Source organism: Nomascus leucogenys, chromosome 10 (assembly GCF_006542625.1).
Source record: "Nomascus leucogenys isolate Asia chromosome 10, Asia_NLE_v1, whole genome shotgun sequence".
In the NCBI taxonomy this organism is placed as follows: domain Eukaryota; kingdom Metazoa; phylum Chordata; class Mammalia; order Primates; family Hylobatidae; genus Nomascus; species Nomascus leucogenys.
The window spans coordinates 57,833,414-57,851,164 of NC_044390.1; the positions used below are offsets into that span (position 1 = coordinate 57,833,414).

The 17,751-nt window shown below is 55.2% G+C and overlaps 1 protein-coding gene across 19 annotated transcripts in view; it reads left to right on the forward strand.

Moving 5' to 3' along the window:
* Nucleotides 1-16,830, forward strand: part of CACNA1A (calcium voltage-gated channel subunit alpha1 A) — a 299,183-nt gene extending 282,353 nt beyond the window's left edge. For 8 of the 19 annotated variants that reach the window (XM_030820656.1, XM_030820655.1, XM_030820641.1 and 5 more), the window contains 9 exons: nt 8,681-8,788; nt 8,956-9,056; nt 10,559-10,668; nt 10,777-10,915; nt 11,083-11,196; nt 12,654-12,689; nt 13,805-13,991; nt 14,291-14,541; nt 15,253-16,830. In XM_030820656.1, coding sequence (XP_030676516.1) covers nt 8,681-8,788; nt 8,956-9,056; nt 10,559-10,668; nt 10,777-10,915; nt 11,083-11,196; nt 12,654-12,689; nt 13,805-13,991; nt 14,291-14,541; nt 15,253-15,978 — 1,772 coding nt within the window. In that variant the 3' untranslated portion in view covers nt 15,979-16,830. Of the gene's footprint in view, nt 1-8,680; nt 8,789-8,955; nt 9,057-10,558; nt 10,669-10,776; nt 10,916-11,082; nt 11,197-12,625; nt 12,690-13,804; nt 13,992-14,290; nt 14,542-15,252 lie in introns of those variants that run through there. The other 11 variants (XM_030820645.1, XM_030820647.1, XM_030820649.1 and 8 more) reach the window with 7 other exon arrangements.
* The last annotated feature ends 921 nt before the right edge of the window (nt 16,831-17,751 follow it).

The window sequence follows — 17,751 nt, forward strand, 5'->3', positions numbered from 1 at the left end:
GGGGTTTCACAAGGTTGGCCAGGCTGGTTTGGAACTCCTAATCGGGTGATCCACCCGCCTCAGCCTCCCAAAGTGCTGGGATTACAGGTGTGAGCCACCATGCCCAGCATTTTCTTTTTTTTTTTTTTTTTTTTGAAATGGTGTCTTGTTCTGTCGCCCAGGCTGGAGTGCAGTGGCGCAATCTCGGCTCACTGAAACCTCCACCTCCCGGGTTCAAGTGATTCTTCTGCCTCAGCCTCCCGAGTAGCTGGGACTACAGATGTGTGCCACCGTGCCCAGCTAATTTTTTGTATTTTTTAGTAGAAACGGGGTTTCACCATGATAGCAGGATGGTCTCAATCTCCCGACCTCGTGATCTGCCCACCTCGGCCTCCCAAAGTGCTGGGATTACAGGCGTGAGCCACCGCGCTGGGCCTCTGGTATTTTAATTATATCTGCAAAGTCCCTTCATAGCCTGGGCAGTGGTCCCTAGATTAGTGTTTGAATAAACAGAATCTTGGCGGAAGGGCAGCTTTTGAATTCTGCCTACCACAGTTCCTTCGTCTGTACAACGGGTCTAACAACACCCCCACTCTTCGTGTGCAATGCCATCGTAACTCAGCTGCTGTGGCACTCTGGGAATCTGTGTTCAGGGGTCCCAAAACCACCCACAGGTTCAGTGATTCCCTGGAAGAACTCAGAACTGAGAAAAGTTTTTATACTCACAGTTTATTACAGTGAAAGAATATAGATTAAAATCTGCAAAGGGCCGGGCACGGTGGCTCACGCCTGTAATCCCAGCACTTTGGGAGGGCGAGGTAGGCAGATCACTTGAGGTCACGAGTTCGAGACCAGCCTGACCAACATGGTGAAACCCTGTCTCTACTAAAAATACAAAAATTAGCCAGGCGTGGTGGCTGGCGCCAGTAATCCCAGCTACTTGGAAGGCTAAGGTAGGAGAATCACTTGAACCCAGGAGGCAGAGGTTGCAGTGAGCTGAGATCCCGCCACCTCACTCCAGGCTGGACAGAGTGAGACTCTATTCGAAAAAAAAAAAAATCTGCAAAGGGCCAGGCATGGTGGCTCATGCCTGTAATCCTGGCACTTTGGGAGGGCAAGGCGGGCAGATCACTTGAGGTCACAAGTTTGAGACCAGCCTGGCCAACATGGCGAAACCCCATCTCTACCAAAAATATAAAATTAGGCATGATGCCAGACCCCTGTAATCCTAGCTACTCAGGAGGCTGAGGCAGGAGAATCGCTTGAACCTGGGAGGCAGAGGTTGCAGTGAGCTGAGACCGCACCATCGCACTCCAGCCTGGGTGACAAGAGCAAAACTCTGTCCAAAAAAAAAAAATTAGCCAGGTGTGGTGGCATATGCCTGTAGTCCCAGCTACTCCAGAGGCTGAGGCACGAGAATCCCTTCAACCCAGGAGAGGGAACTACATTAAGCCAAGATCATGCCACTGCACTCCAGCCTGGGCAACAGAGCAAGACTGTCTCAAACAAACAAAATCCAAAAACATAAAATGCGCAAAGGAAGGGCATCTGGGGAAGGGTCCAGGAGACACCAGGCACGAGCTTCCAGTTGTCTGCCTCCAGTGGAGCTGCACAGACAACGCTTAATTCTCCCTGCAGTGTGTGACAACACACACCATGCACTGCCAACCAGGGAAGCTCACCTGAGCCTTGGTGCCCCAGGGTTTTTATTGAGGGTTTGTCATATAGGCAGGGTTGACGTACTCAGTCTCCAGTCCCTCCAGAGGTCAAACTGATACCACGTGGCCCAAGACCCCAACGATAAATCGCATTGTTAGAATGAACTGTATGGAAAATTATCCAGGTGCGGTGGCGGGCGCCTGTAATCCCAGCTACTCGGGAAGCTGAGGCAGGAGAATCACTTGAAACTAGGAGGCAGAGGTTGCAGTGAGCCAAGATCGTGCCATTGCACTCCAGCCTGGGCGATAGAGCAAAAACACCATCTCAAAATAAATAAATAAATAAATAAATAAATAAATAAATAAATAAATAGAATGAACTGTATTGGCCGGGTACAGTGACTCATGCCTATAATTCCAGCACTTTGGGAGGCTGAGGCTGGAGGATCGTTTGAGACCAGGAGTTCGAGACCAGCCTAGGCAACATAGTGAGACCCTATCTCTCTTTTAAAAAAAAAAAAAAAAAAAAAAAAGAATGAACTATACAGTGTGGCCCAAGGCCCTCTGCTAAATGAGGACACTCTTTTCAGGCAGGACATTTCAAAGGCTTAGAGATGACCTCCCAGGAGCAAGTCAATGGGCCAGTCCTTTAGTTGGAATGTGAGGGTTTGGACAACACCAGCCTGCTGAGCTAGTCCTTACTGCTTAGAACCCCAGCCTTGATGACACCTACTGGATTCCCTTCCTGAGGGTTTCAAAGACTCCTGGAGATGTCTCTGCGTTTGGCTGTCACAGTTGTTACTTGTACCCCAGATGCCACTCAGTTCCCTGAAGACAATGATCCCCCAGATTTCTCAGCCAGGGGCCCCTCCATCTCTTGTCCTCAGTGGGTGCCAGGCCTCATCCTGGAGTTCCACAGCTGAGCCAGGCTCTCGGGGTTAAGGAAGGTCAAGAGGGTGTGGGGACAACAACGGAAGAGTGATGACAGTGGCAGCCCTTTGAGCAGATGCGAGTCTCAGGAGAGCATAACACGCTTCCTTTTCATAGCTCAGTTCACTTTCTAAGCACACTGAGCTTCCTTTCCAGCAGGCTAAGGGGCCGCAAAGGGGGTACAGATTCCTCATTCTTCAGATTCTCAAAAATGGTGTTACCATTCATTGCTGGAGACTGGGAGAAAGGGGGCAAGTCCATCTCATTCTCTCTGTCTCTGTCTCTCTCTCTCTTCCCTGTCCATCTGTTTCTCTCTCCCACCCACCCCCCTGTTCTCTCTGCCCAGAAGAATCTCTGTTTTGGTTTTAGTTTTGTTTTGTTTTGTTTTGTTTTGTTTTGTTTTGTTTTGAGATGGAGTCTCGTTCTGTCGCCCAGGCTGGAGTGCAGTGGCACAGTCTCAACTCACCACTGCAGCCTCCACCTCCCGGGTTCAAGCGATTCTCATGCCTCAGCCTCCCGAGTGGTTGGGATTACAGGCGCATGCCACCACGCCTAGCTAATTTTTGCATTTTTACTAGAGACGGGTTTCACCATGTTTGGCCACGCTGGACCCTATGCTTTTTCACACCCCCTACCCCAGGCATTGAGGGCAGAGCCAACCACCTGCCTGAACCAATTAGCATATTAAACATAAACCCAGTTAGCATATCCAAATAGCAGCCCATAGTGACATTCTGACTTCTGCCTAGAGCTCACAGCAAGGGCAATCTACACTGGGCTGCCCGTGGGCTGGGCGTGGTGGCTCACGCCTGTAATCCCAGCACTTTGGGAGGCCGAGGCGGGTGGATCACGAGGTCAGATGATCAAGACCATCCTGGCTAACACGGTGAAACCTCGTCTCTAATAAAAATACACTAGGCTGCCCACATGCTAAGCTGTGTACTCTGGGATTGCAAGGTGAGAAGACATTATGTGTGGAGGCTGGGGATGGTGCTGAATTGCCCTACAGTGCACAGGACAGACCCCGCCACAGAGAATGTTTACCAAAGGCATAAGGATGAGAGTGGGGAGTGAGACAGCCTTGGGCAGCCCACCTGGGAACATGAACAGTTTGTGGGTGACTATTGCCCACTTGCAGAAACACCTCCTATTCCTGACACCCCCAGTGTTAATATAATTCTGCACTTCAGGCTGGGTGCAGTGGCTCACACCTGTAATCCTAGCGCTTTGGAAGGCCAGAGCAGGAGGATTGCTTGAGGCCACGAGTTTGAGATCAGCCTGGGAAACATAATGAGACCCCAGGTCTACAAAAAAATTTTTTGGCCGGGCACAGTGGCTCACGCCTGTAATCCCAGCACTTTGGGAGGTTGAGGTGGGCAGATCACTTGAGGTCAGGAGTTTGAGACTAGCCTGGCCAACATAGTGAAACCCCGTCTCTACTAAAAATGCAAAAAATTAGCCAGGCGCAGTGGCACGTGCCTGTAATCCCAGCTACTCAGGAGGCTGAGGCAGGAAAATCACTTGAACCTGGGAGGCAGAGGTTGCTGTGAGCTGAGATCGTGCCACTGCACTCCAGCCTGGGCAATAGAGTGAGATTCTGTCCAATAAATAAATAAATAAATAAATAAATAATTTTCATTAGCCAGGCATGATGGTATGTGCCTGTAGTCCTAGCCACTCAGGAGGCTGAGGCAGGAGGATCACTCGAGCCCAGGAGTTGGAGGCTGCTGCAGTGAGCTATGATCATACTGCACTCCAGCCTGGGCAACAGAGCAAACCCTGTCTCTCAAAAATGGGGAGACACCAGCCATATTGGATTAGGGTCCTAGGGACCTCATTTAACCTTCATTATCTCCTTCAAGGCTCTATCTCCAAATACAGTCACACTGGAGGTTAAGGCTTCAACATGTGAATTTGGGGTGGGACTCAATTCAGTTATCATAGCAGGCATTTTCTTTTTCTCCACAAGAAACAGGAAACATATAAGCCGTAAGGAGAAAGTAAGTTCTTCCTCTTCTTTCTTTTCTTTGCTTTTTTTTTTTTTTTTTTTTTTTTTTTTTTTTTTTTTTTTGAAATAGGGTCTCACTCTGTCGCGCAGACTGGAGCACAATGGCAGAATCACAGCTCACTACAGCCTCCACCTCCCAAGCTAAGCGATCCTCCCACTTCAGCCTCCCGAGTAGCTAGGACTACAGGTGCACACTCATCACACCCAGCTAATTTTTTTTTTTTTTTTTTTGGTAAAGACAGGGTCTCCCTATGTTGCCCAGGCTGAGAAAGTGACTTTTAATAGGAAATGTCACGTTTTCTTCTTTCTCTGTCTCTGAGAAGGGGCCACAGAGACCGAGGGCACCTCACTTGGCTGTAGTAGACAGTAAACATAGCCACGAATTCCAGCTGCTCCCCATGAGGGAAGAAAAACTGTTATAGGTTGATGTCAAGAGCCCAGCTACAGAGATTCAGTGGCTCATGCCTGTAATCCCAGAACTTTGGGAGGCCAAGGCATGAGGATCATTTGAAGCCAGGAATTTAAGACCAGCCTGGACAACATAGCAAGACAAAAAAAAAAAAGTTTTTTAAGATTAGCCAAATGTGCTGGCACACTCTTGTAGTCTCAGCTACACAAGAGGCTGAGAGGTCCAGGCGTGGTAGATCACGCCTGTAATCCCAGCACTTTGGGAGGCCTAGGCAGGTGGATCACCTGAGGTCAGGAGTTTGAGACTGGCCTGGCCAATGTGGTGAAACCCTAGCTCTACTAAAAATACAAAATTAGCTGGGTGTAGTGGCACACGCCTGTGTAATCCCAGCTACTCAGGAGGCTGACACAGGAGAATCACTCAAACCCAGGAGGCGGAGGCTGCAGTGAGGCAAGATCGTGCCACTGCACTCCATCCTGGGAGAGACAGAGTGAGACTGTTGGAAGGAAGGAAGGAAGGAAGGAAGGAGGGAGGGAGGGAGGGAGGGAGGGAGGGAAGGAAGGAGAAAGGAGAAAGGAGAAAGGAGAAAGGAGAAAGGAGAAAGGAGAAAGAAAGAGGCTGAGGCCAGATATCTGGAGCCCAGGAGTTCAAAGCTGCAGTGAGCTAGGATCCCATCACTGCACCCCAGCCTGGGCGACACAGCAAGAGCCTGTCTCTAAAAAAAAAAAATGAAAATAGCCTGGGTGCGGTGGCTCACGCCTGTAATCCCAGCACTTTGAGAGGCCAAGTCGGGCAGATCACGAGGTCAGGAGTTCGAGACCAGCCTGGCCAACATAGTGAAACCCCGTCTCTAATAAAAATACAAAAAATTAGCTGGCCATGGTGGCGGGTGCCTGTAATCCCAGCTACTCCGGAGGCCGAGGCAGGAGAATTGCTTGAACCCGGGAGGCGGAGCTTGCAGTGAGCCAAGATCGCGCCATTGCACTCCAGCCTGGGTGACAGTGCGAGACTCTGTCTCAAATAAATAAATAATAATAAAAATAATAATAAAATAGAATACTATTGAACTACCTCTCTAGCAGCTGGTAGCTAGCCCCTGCCCTTCCCCCAGACCTCCTGGACCTCCCCTCACAATCCAGCAACTACAGGGTTAATGTTTGGCCCCAAAAGAGTCTTCACACTCTGCACGTATCCCACAGTGGCTGTGGGTTAATGTTCTTTCCAAACCTACTGACCATTGTCTCGAACAGCACCCCTGTGCCCAAGATTCAGGGCCCTGAAACATTAGTAGAAGTGGGAGCCATTCTGATGTATCAGTCAGGACAGATGAGGCCGAGCTGTGAAACAAACAGCCCCAAGATCTCGCTGGCACAAACCAATAAAGGTTCTTCTCCCACTCTTGGTTTTTTTAATTTCCTTTTTTTTTTCTCAGATGAATTTAAGATTCATCCACTCTTGTTAGATGTCCTTCATGGACTGACAGGGAGCTCAGTTCTTCAGAGTCACTTAGAGAAAGGCCTGAGGGTCACTGTCCATGACATCACCAGCCATGTGACAGAGAGAGAACTTGGAAGGGTCCCACTGTGACAGTTAAATAGCCTGGCCCCTGGTGCAGTGGCTCATACCTGTAATCCCAGTGCTTTGGGAGGCTGAAGCAGGAGGATCACTTGAGGCCAGGAGTTTGAGATCACCCTGGGTAACACAGTGAGACCCAGTCTCTACAAAAACAAAAACAAAAAATATGAGCCAGGTGTGGTGGTGTGTACCCATAGAGCCAGCTACTCAAGAGGCTGAGGTGGGTGGATTGCTTGAGCCCAGGAGCTCAAGGCTTCGGTGAACAAAGATCGTGCCACAGCCTGGGCAACAGAGTAAGACCCTGTCAATCGATAGATAGATGATAGATAGATAGATAGATGATAGATAGATAGATAGATAGATAGATAGATAGATAGATAGATAAATTTTTTTAAAAATAATAGGCCAGGCACAGTGGCTCATGCCTGTAATCCCAGCACTTTGGGAGGCCAACGCAGGCAGATCACCTGAGGTCAGGAGTTCGAGACCAGCCTGGCCAACATGGTGAAACCCTGTCTCTACAAAAATATAAAAATAACCAGGCATGATGGCAGATGTCTGTAATCCCAGCTACTCGGGAGGCTGAGGTGGGAGAATCACTTGAACCCTGAAGGTGGAGGTTGCAGTGAGCCGAGATCATGCCATTGCACTCCAGCCTGAGTGACAGAGCGAGACTCCGTCTCAAAAATAATAACAACAACAATAATAAATTCTCTGGCCCAAAAGTGGCACAATACATGGCACACACTCCCTTAGCAAGAACTCATCACATGGCCCTGCCAACCACAGGAGGAACCCCCCCATGTACTCAGGTAGGAGGGCCAGGAAACACCATTAGAGAGCTTTAATGACCATCATGACTGGGGTGAGGGACCAGGGACTGGCCACAGGCCAAGGGCATGTCCATGGCAGTGGAGACTTGGGAAAGGGGAAAAGACCTCCTCTGAGCCACGTACGGTGGCTCTCATCTGTAATTCCAGCACTTTGGGAGGCTGAGCTTGAGCCCAGGAGGTCGAGACTGCAGTGAGCTATGTTTGCACCACGGCACTCCAGCCTGGGTGACAGAGCAAAACCCTGTCTCAAAAATCAAAATAAAACCAAAACCTCCTCTGTTGGGGATGCTCCAGGGCGTCCCAGCCTTGAACAGATGGGTCACTGCAGTAATAATCCTATGGCAGACACTGTCCCAAGGCTGCACGCACGTTACTTTGATTATCAAACAACCAGGTGATAGCCGGGCATGGTGGTGCATGCTTGCAGACCCAGCTACTCAGGAGGCTGAAGCAGGAGAATCTCTTGAACCTGGGAGGGGGAGGTTGCAGTGAGCTGAGATCACGTCACTGCACTCCAGCCTGGGAACAGAGAGAGACTCTGTTAAAAAAAAAAAAAAAAAAAAAAAAAAAAAAAAAAAACCAGGCCAGGCGCGGTGGCTCACACCTGTAATCCCAGCACTTTGGGAGGCTGAGGAGGGTGGATCACCTGAGGTCAGGAGTTTGAGACCAGCCTGGCCAACATGGTGAAACCCCGTCTCTACTCAAAATACAAAATTAGCCGGGCGTGGTGGCACATACCTGTAATCCCAGCTAATCGGGAGGCTGAGGCAGGAGAATCACTTGAACCCGGGAGGCAGAGGTTGCAGTGAGCTGAGATCGCGCCATTGCACTCCAGCCTGGGCAACAAGAGTGAAACTCCATCTCAAAAAAAAAAAAAAAAACCAACCAAAAAAAAAACAACAACAACCAGGTGAGGCAAGTACTCTTGCTATCGTCTCCATTTCACAAATGGAGAAACTGAGGCACTAAGTGGTAGAGTAACCTGAGTCATGCAGCCGATAACTGGGAGACAAGATTGGGACCCGGGTCACCCAGCTGTTCTCCATGCTGGGCTGTCTCCCGCAAAGCTGCTCTATGGTCCTGGCCCCACCGAGAACCAGAGCCCACGAGGTCATTCCAGCAGCACTGCCCAGGGCCTCCTCTGGGCCAGGCCCTTGGGGAACTGGAGACCCCAGGGGGACCAGAAAGACTGGGGTCTTATTCTTGGGAGCCTCTGGCTTTTCAGCTGACCCAGAGTCCAGCTGACACCCAGGCAGGCAGTCAAGTTCTGTCTGCACTCCCATTGCAGGAGGAGCCGACAAGCAGCAGATGGACGCTGAGCTGCGGAAGGAGATGATGGCGATTTGGCCCAACCTGTCCCAGAAGACGCTAGACCTGCTGGTCACACCTCACAAGTGTAAGAGCTGAGCCCAGCCCTGGGATCCAATCCACCAGGACAGATGGAGGGGGAGGGAAAGAGGAGGCCTGCGGAGAGTGTTGGCCTGGGCTGGTATACACAGGGACCCAGGACAAGGGCCCCAGGGAGGCCTGCCCTTGGTGAGCTCGCCCTGTGTGTGCCCCCAGCCACGGACCTCACCGTGGGGAAGATCTACGCAGCCATGATGATCATGGAGTACTACCGGCAGAGCAAGGCCAAGAAGCTGCAGGCCATGCGCGAGGAGCAGGTGTGCAGTTCGCCGCTCTGGGGATATCTGGGCTGGGGACAGTGGCTTGCATGTCACCATGGGAACCAACTAGAATATGAGGGTGGCTGAGCCCCAGGGCAGGTCCCTGAAAAGTAGGGGCTGGGCACAGCAGCTCACACCTGTAATTTCAGTGCTTTGAGAGGCCAGGGCAGAAGGATCGTTTAAGACCAGGAGTTTGAGACCACCCTGGACAACACAGTGAGACTCCATCTCTACAAAATAAAACATTAGCCAGGCATGGTGGTGCACACCTGTAGTCCCAGCTATTTAGGAGGCCAAGATGGGAGGATCACTTGAGGCCAGGAGTGGGAGACCAGTCTAGGCAACATAGAAAGACCCATATCTCTACAAAAATAAAATAAAATTAGCTGCATGTAGCGCCATGCACCTGTGGTCCCAGCTACTTGGGAGGCTGAGGCAGGAGAATCACTTGAACCTGGGAGGTGGAGGTTGCAGCAAGCCAAGATCAAGCCACTGCACTCCAGCCCAGGTGACAGAGCAGGACTCTTATCTCAAAAAAAGTCCTTGCCAAGGACACATAATGTGGATTCATTCTTCATTCAGCTGCTCCACCAACACTTACTGAGTAGCTACTGTGTGCAGGGCGCTGTTCTCAGTCCTCGGGGATGCACCCATGGGGAAAACAGGCCAGAATCCCTGCCCTCGAGGAGCAGACATTCCAAGTGGGGAAATGCCGATGGTAGCAAATGGCTGAATCGTGCAGCATCCAGCAAAGAGAAAGAAAGTGTCATGGGGGAAAGAGGAGAAGAATCCAGAAGATAGGAGTATCCAGGGGAGGAGGGGGTGCAATGGGAAATGGGTAGTTGGGGAGCCTCCCTGAGAAGGTGACATGTGAGCAAAGGCTTGAAGGAAAAGGGGAGAGGGAGTGAGCTAAGCAATACCTGGAAGGGTGTACCAGGCAGAGGGAACAGCCAGTGCAAAGGTTCTGAGGCTGGACCATGCCTGGGTTGTTTGGGGAACAGCAAAGAGACCAGTGTGCCGGAAAAGAGCAGGGAGGAGACAAGGGCAAGGAGGTGACAGGGCAGATCCTTCAGGGCCATGGGAGCTGCAGGAAGCACTCTGGCTTTTACCCCAAGTGAAGTGGGAGCCATGGAGGGTTCTAAGCAAAGGAGGGACAGGACCTGACTCAAGTGCTCATGGGCGCCCTCTGGTGGCTCTTGTGGAACAGTGGGGTTGAAGGTAGGAGCGGGAGACCTGGGAGAAGGCGTCTGCAGTGGGAGATGAGGAGGCGGGACCAGGCTAGGGCTATGACTTGGGTGGAGGAGTGAGAAGTGGTGCAGTTCTGCGTGGAATCGGAAGGAAGGGTCTAGATGGATGAGACCTGAGTGTGCGTGCGTGCGTGCGTGCGTGCGTGTGTGTGTGTGTGTGTGTGTGTACTGGGGATGTCGCAATGCCTTCTGGGTACCACCATCCCACCACCCCACCCTTGTCCACACACTGCTGTCTGCCCCCTTCCCCAGGACCGGACACCCCTCATGTTCCAGCGCATGGAGCCTCCGTCCCCAACGCAGGAAGGAGGACCTGGCCAGAACGCCCTCCCCTCCACCCAGCTGGACCCAGGAGGAGCCTTGTGAGTGTCACCCCTGCCAGGGAGGTGGAGTGTGGGGGTGCCGTGGTCCCCACATTCTGGAAGCTGCCCAAGCGCCCACTGCTACCCCGGCCTCTGTCCCCCATGCAGGATGGCTCACGAAAGCGGCCTCAAAGAGAGCCCCTCCTGGGTGACCCAGCGTGCCCAGGAGATGTTCCAGAAGACAGGCACGTGGAGTCCGGAACGAGGCCCCCCTACCGACATGCCCAACAGCCAGCCTAACTCTCAGGTGCCTCTGTCCCCCGATTCCCCAACAGCTCCCAGGGCCCGGGTGGTTCAGGTGGAAGGGATCTGGGCCCCCCACACACACACACCTGCAGCTCCCTCCCTCTGCAGACACCAGGGATCTGGAGGTCAGGCCCCAGAGCTCATCTGGCTTTGCCATCTGCTCCACAGTCCGTGGAGATGCGAGAGATGGGCAGAGATGGCTACTCCGACAGCGAGCACTACCTCCCCATGGAAGGCCAGGGCCGGGCTGCCTCCATGCCCCGCCTCCCTGCAGAGAACCAGGTGAGGGCTTTCACCACTGCCCTGGGGCTGGACCCCTCACTCTGCACTGGGTGGGGCCAGGCACCCCCCCCACAAGCAGCCCAGTGCATCCCCTCCCTGCCGGACTCAGGCCTGGGTAGGGACTCCTTCGGTCTCTGAAGCAGTCTGCAGGCCCCACCCACTACCTGGTCATACCTGGAGCACCTGCAGACCCTCCTCCCTCAGAGAGGAGACAGGAAAGTGCTCCCCCAGGGCAGAGGGCAGTGGCCACTGCAAAATGGTCTCTGGCTGCCCTGGTTGGAGGTTGCAGACAGGGGAGGTTGTGGAAGATTTGTGGGTACAGCAGGGTTCAACAGGGCCAGGTGAGACCTGCCACAAAGATCACCCCTACACACACACACACACACACACACACACATGCTCAACATACATGCACACACATGTACAGCTGTACGCCTACTCAGATGCTTGCATACACACACGTGTGTGCACGTGGGCATATACACACTGCATATGTACTCACACATGCACACATGTACGTGCACACGTGTCTGCATATGGGAACTTGGCAGGTCCTAGGATGCAGTAGCAGAGTCTGGGGTGGGTCTGGGGGCAGCTGGGTTCGTATTTTCTGTCTGGTCTCTGTGGGGGTCATTGGGGGGGACAGGGGTGTGTGCTTGATGTGTGTCTGTGTGTGGCCGCTTCACCCAGCTGCCAAGCCCACCTGCAGGTGATCCCGTTGCCTCGGACTCACGGGATAGAGAGCCCAGAGGCATAGCTGGCTGCCCATCCGGCCTGGGCAGCGGGGGCCCATGCACGCAGCCCGCCTCTGGAGGAGAACAGGGCGTGGCTGTGAGAGCCTGGCCCGGGTGCGTGGCATGTGTGGCTGTGGCGAGCTTTCCGTGTGCCGTGTGTGGTGTCTGCACGGGGCAGGAGGCTGTGCTGTGCCTGGCTGGACCAGGGTCACCTGAGGGCCTGGCCTCTGGCTGCTGGGAACGTGGGTTGGGGAGCACCCAGCCTGCATGCTGCTGCCCCCTTAGGACGGAGCTGCTGGGCCCCCAGGAGAGGGTTGGGACAAGCCCAGCTGACGGCCACCACCTGGAAGCTTTGAGCATCGGCTGGAGCCAGGGGTTGGGGTGTGCATCGCATGAGGCAGAGCCCAGGGCCAGGGGCTCGAGGCTGCGCCGTCCTGTCTTTTGGTCCCATGCCTCTGCCATTTGTCTGCGTCTCCTGTCTGTCTCCTCTGTACCCATTGGAATAGAGGACGCCCAGCCCCGGGGGCCTGGGACACCCACCTGCCAGGACTTTAACTTTTCTTTTCCTCCCTGCCTTCTCCCTCCGATTTCTCTTGATGCCAGTGCCACCCCCCTCCCTGGCTTCTTCTCCATGCACCACCTCCTCACTCTCCTTCTTGCCTTTTATATTTATTTTCTTCTTTCTGTTTTTCCTGTGTGCACCATCCCATGGGGCTGTGACAGAGGAGAAGGGGCCGGCCACGTGGGAATAACCTCAGTGTATGTACCGCGCCTGCCCAGCGCCCAGCAGGGCTCCGGCCCCCTCTTCCTCCCCACCCCCCCTCCAGGGAGTCCTGTCATCTCTCACCGTCCCCGGACCCCACCCTTTCTTTGCCGATCGCACCCTCTCCCCTCCATGGAGCCCAATCCTTGTGTGTGGTGTCCTGTGTGTGCCCCTCACCCAAAAGCCCTGGTGGGCGGGGCCGTCCCCATCCTCACCCCTACCCCCTTTTCTTCAGGGCCCCCCATGCCGGAGGACACTGGCTCTCCAAGAGCCTGGCCCACTCTGCACCTCTTTCTGGGGGGCTTCTTCCCCTGACACCACCACCGACCCCTGGTCCTGCAGCTCCTACCTGGAGCAGGGCCACCAGCACTCAGCTGGGCTGGACCCTGGGAGGTGGGCGTCTGCCCCATCTCCCTCCTTCCGTCCTCTGCCTGCTGCAGAGAAACCTCTGTGTCAGGGCTTGACCCAGGGGTGAAGCACCGGGGAAAAGAGTGGGCCCCCAGAGCCTCCGGTGCCTGGGTATCCCCCACCCCCACCCAGAGATCCCTAGCTTGGGCCTCACCAGAAGGACTCAGACTTGTGGGGGCAGCGAGCACAGCCCCGTTAGTGGGGAAGACCCGAAGCTGCCATGCTGGGCACCTGGTCCTGAGCCTGTAGGTCAGCCAGCCACAGTCGGAGGCTTCTCACCCTCCCAGGAGAGCAAGCTGGGGCAGGGATGAGTGCGGCAGTCCAGGGCTCCCAGGTTTGCACCCTGGATGTGGGGAGGGCTTCCCTCTGGCCAGCCTGAGCCTGCCCAACCGTGGCTGGGCCCCCAGGGCTGGAGAGTGAGGATCAGATCTTTCTGGTCAGAACCCAGGATGGGCTCAAAAGGAGCAGTCCTGTCTCTGAGGGACAGAGGAGTCCTCAGGCTCCACCCTCAGAGGCCTGGCCACACTCAGAGCCCTGATTGATCAGGGGAGCCAAGACCCCATGGCACCCCCTGGCCCCTGCCCCAGGATGGTCACACCCCAGTCACCGAAGGCCACCACCAGGCTGCCACAATGGGGCAGGAAGGACCGGGACCACTTGGTGCTAGCTGCTGACCCCAACCCACTGGCCTGTCCCCTCCCAGACCATCTCAGACACCAGCCCCATGAAGCGTTCAGCCTCTGTGCTGGGCCCCAAGGCGCGACGCCTGGATGATTACTCGCTGGAGCGGGTCCCGCCCGAGGAGAACCAGCGGCACCACCAGCGGCGCCGCGACCGCAGCCACCGCGCCTCTGAGCGCTCCCTGGGCCGCTACACCGACGTGGACACAGGTGGGCAGCCCTGTGGTGCCCAGGGACAAGCAGAACAGAGGAGAGGAGAGGGGAGGAGAAGGCAGGGCGGAGACGCTGAGGAAGAAGAAAGGGAGAGGCCTCTATGGAGAGGGGACAGAGGGGGCCAGGCAGCGGCTGCAGGAACCTGGGTACTACCCCCTCCCCCCAACCCACTGACCTGCCTCAGTCCAGGGGATCTCTAGGGCCCCCACACCTTCCGGGTGGCCTCCTGTGTGTGCATCTGCCCCACCTCTCCCTCACGACCACCTGTCTGTCTGTCTGACCCTCGCCCGGCCCAGGCTTGGGGACAGACCTGAGCATGACCACCCAATCCGGGGACCTGCCGTCAAAGGAGAGGGACCAGGAGCGGGGCCGGCCCAAGGATCGGAAGCATCGACAGCACCACCACCACCACCACCACCACCACCCCCCGCCCCCCGACAAGGACCGCTACGCCCAGGAACGGCCGGACCACGGCCGGGCACGGGCTCGGGACCAGCGCTGGTCCCGCTCGCCCAGCGAGGGCCGAGAGCACATGGCGCACCGGCAGGTGGGTGCGGCTGCAAGTGACCCCAGGCTGGGCTCACGGGCAGGGAGGTGGGGAGGAGAGAAGGGGATCCCCCATCCGACAGCCACTCTGGGCAAAGGTCCCCCGATCCAGGCTGTGACCACCTCCCATCCTGCCCCCAAGCCACGGGGGTGCCCGGCAGCCGGAGGGGACATGGCTCCCCACCACACCAGCTGCCCATGCTGTCCCCCCAGCCCCCCCGCCCACCTGCCACCCCCTCCTCGCCGCCCGCAGCTGCTTCCTCCTCGGTTGTGGATCACATTTGAGTTCTGGGCCGCGCAGCCCGACCTTTCGCTTTCCTTTAACCCGGCTTGTTTTTGTTTCAATTATGATTTCTGTCCTCTGGACGCCTGTGAGTAATTTTTGAAACTTCTGCTATTTTTAACCCCGAAACTTACAAAACTCCATTTCTCATTTCTCTTTTCACTTTGTTGTGTTGGTTTTCGACTCCTCCCCTCCCTCCTTGTCTCACTCCCCCTCCTCCCCTCCCTCCTCCCTGTGGCTGTTGCTTTTTTCCATTAAAATGTCCTGTGTCCCCCCTCTCTTCCTCCTCCTCCCCCTCCTCCTCTCTCTCCTCCTCCCTCTCCTCCTGGCCTCTCTCCCTTCGCTCCCCTCTCTTCCTCCCAATCCCGTGTCTCCTTTGATTTTGTTGTATCTTTTTTTTTGATTTCCTTTGTTTCAATTTTCGTGTAGGGCAGTAGTTCCGTAAGTGGAAGCCCAGCCCCCTCAACATCTGGTACCAGCACTCCGCGGCGGGGCCGCCGCCAGCTCCCCCAGACCCCCTCCACCCCCCGGCCACACGTGTCCTATTCCCCTGTGATCCGTAAGGCCGGCGGCTCGGGGCCCCCGCAGCAGCAGCAGCAGCAGCAGCAGGCGGTGGCCAGGCCGGGCCGGGCGGCCACCAGCGGCCCTCGGAGGTACCCAGGCCCCACGGCCGAGCCTCTGGCCGGAGATCGGCCGCCCACGGGGGGCCACAGCAGCGGCCGCTCGCCCAGGATGGAGCGGCGGGTCCCAGGCCCGACCCGGAGCGAGTCCCCCAGGGCCTGTCGCCACGGCGGGGCCCGGTGGCCGGCATCTGGCCCGCACGCGTCCGAGGGGCCCCCGGGTCCCCGGCACCACGGCTACTACCGGGGCTCCGACTACGACGAGGCTGATGGCCCGGGCAGCGGGGGCGGCGAGGAGGCCATGGCCGGGGCCTACGACGCGCCACCCCCCGCACGACATGCGTCCTCGGGCGCCACCGGGCGCTCGCCCAGGACTCCCCGGGCCTCGGGCCCGGCCTGCGCCTCGCCTTCTCGGCACGGCCGGCGACTCCCCAACGGCTACTACCCGGCGCACGGACTGGCCAGGCCCCGGGGGCCGGGCTCCAGGAAGGGCCTGCACGAACCCTACAGCGAGAGCGACGATGATTGGTGCTAAGCCCGGGCGAGGTGGCGCCCGCCCGGCCCCCCACGCACCCCACGCACACACCCCACCCGAGGAGCCGCGCAGAGGCCGCGGGGGCCCAGCACAGAGGGCCCGGGAGAGGGCCAGCCGGGAGACCCCAGACTCTGGAGAGGCCGGGGCTGGGCCACAAGGGTGTCCCGCAGAGACCCTCAGCCAAAAGAGACCCTCCTGGGCAGCCACGGCGCCCCCCACCCAGCCCCGATCCCCCCACCCACGACAGGGGCTCTCGGGTGGGAGGCAGGGGGCAGACAAACCACACAGCCAAGGGATTTGAATTAACTCAGCCATTTTTGGAGAACTTTGGGGAACACGGAAAAAAAAAAAAAAAAAAAAACATTTTTAAAAGAAAAAATGGGGAGAAAAAAATAGCTTCTATTGATGAGTTTTATCATCTCAATTGAATCTTTCCTTTCCCTGATGAAGAGAGCTGGTGGCCGAGTGCGGCAAAGAAGCCAGAAGGAACCAGAACCCCAGTGCCCTATACCCACCACCAGACACACTCACATCCACACACGTTCTCAGACACACACAAGAGTGCTTGCCGGTTATACCAAACCCTACTATTACTGCCTGCAGAAATCAATTAAAAAAAATAATAAACAATTTTAAAAAGGACAAAAAAATTAATGATTGAGAAAAGAGGCATTTTTTTCTGACATTTGGTCCTGCTTGAAACAACAAAAGAAGAAAAAAAACCCACCATCACCACCGATTCCTTTGCTTTTTTCCTTTTTTCCTACCTTGTTTGAAAACCGTGGGCTTGGGACTGTGAATTATTGCATGACATTCAAAAAGAAAAAAAAAATAAAAAAAAGTTGAATCAAAGGGCTTTTGGATGGGAGTGGTCTTTGTCCCTTGGCTAGGTGCTGCCTGGGTGGGTCTCTCTTGGGGAATCATACAAAGAGGCACTTTGTTAGCTCCTAGAAGCAGTGTTTCAAAGCGACAAGGAGGCCAGGCATCGTTGTGCACGCCTGTAATTCCAGCACTTTGGGAGGCTGAGGCAGATGGATCACTTGAGAACTTGAGTTCAGGAGTTCGAGACCAGCCCGACCAACATGGCAAAACCCCATCTCTACTAAAAATACAAAAAAAATTAGCCACGCGTGGTTGCACGTGCTTGTAATCCCAGCTACTCCGGAGGCTGAGGCACGAGAATCACCTGAGCCTGAGAGGCGGAGGTTAGCAGTGAGCCGAGATCCCACCACTGCACTCCAGCCTGAGTGACAGAATGAGACTCTGTCTCAAAAAAAAAAAAAAGGCCGGGCGCGGTGGCTCACCCCTATAATCCCAGCACGTTGGGAGGCCAAGGTGGGTGGATCACATGAGGTCAGGAGTTCACAACCAGCCTGGCCAACATAGTGAAACCCCGTCTTTACTAAAAATACAAAAATTAGCCAGGCGTGGTGGCGGGTGCCTGTAATCCCAGCCACTCGGGAAGCTGAGGCAGGAGAATTGCTTGAACCCAAGAGACGGAGGTTGCAGTGAGCCAAGATCGTGCCACTGCACTCCAACCTGGGTGACAGAGCAAGACTCCATCTCAGATAATTAACAATAATTTGGTCTTGTGGACACCAACCCCCGCCCCCACGAAGTGTTTCAGCCATCCCCAGAGTCCAATACCCCTTTGAGAGCTTCTGTTCTCAGAACGGTACCTGACCCATAGCAAGCTACTATTGACTATCACCATTACTACTGTAGCATTAAGGCAAACATTTTGAACAGGTCTTGTTCCAGACAACAGGCCCT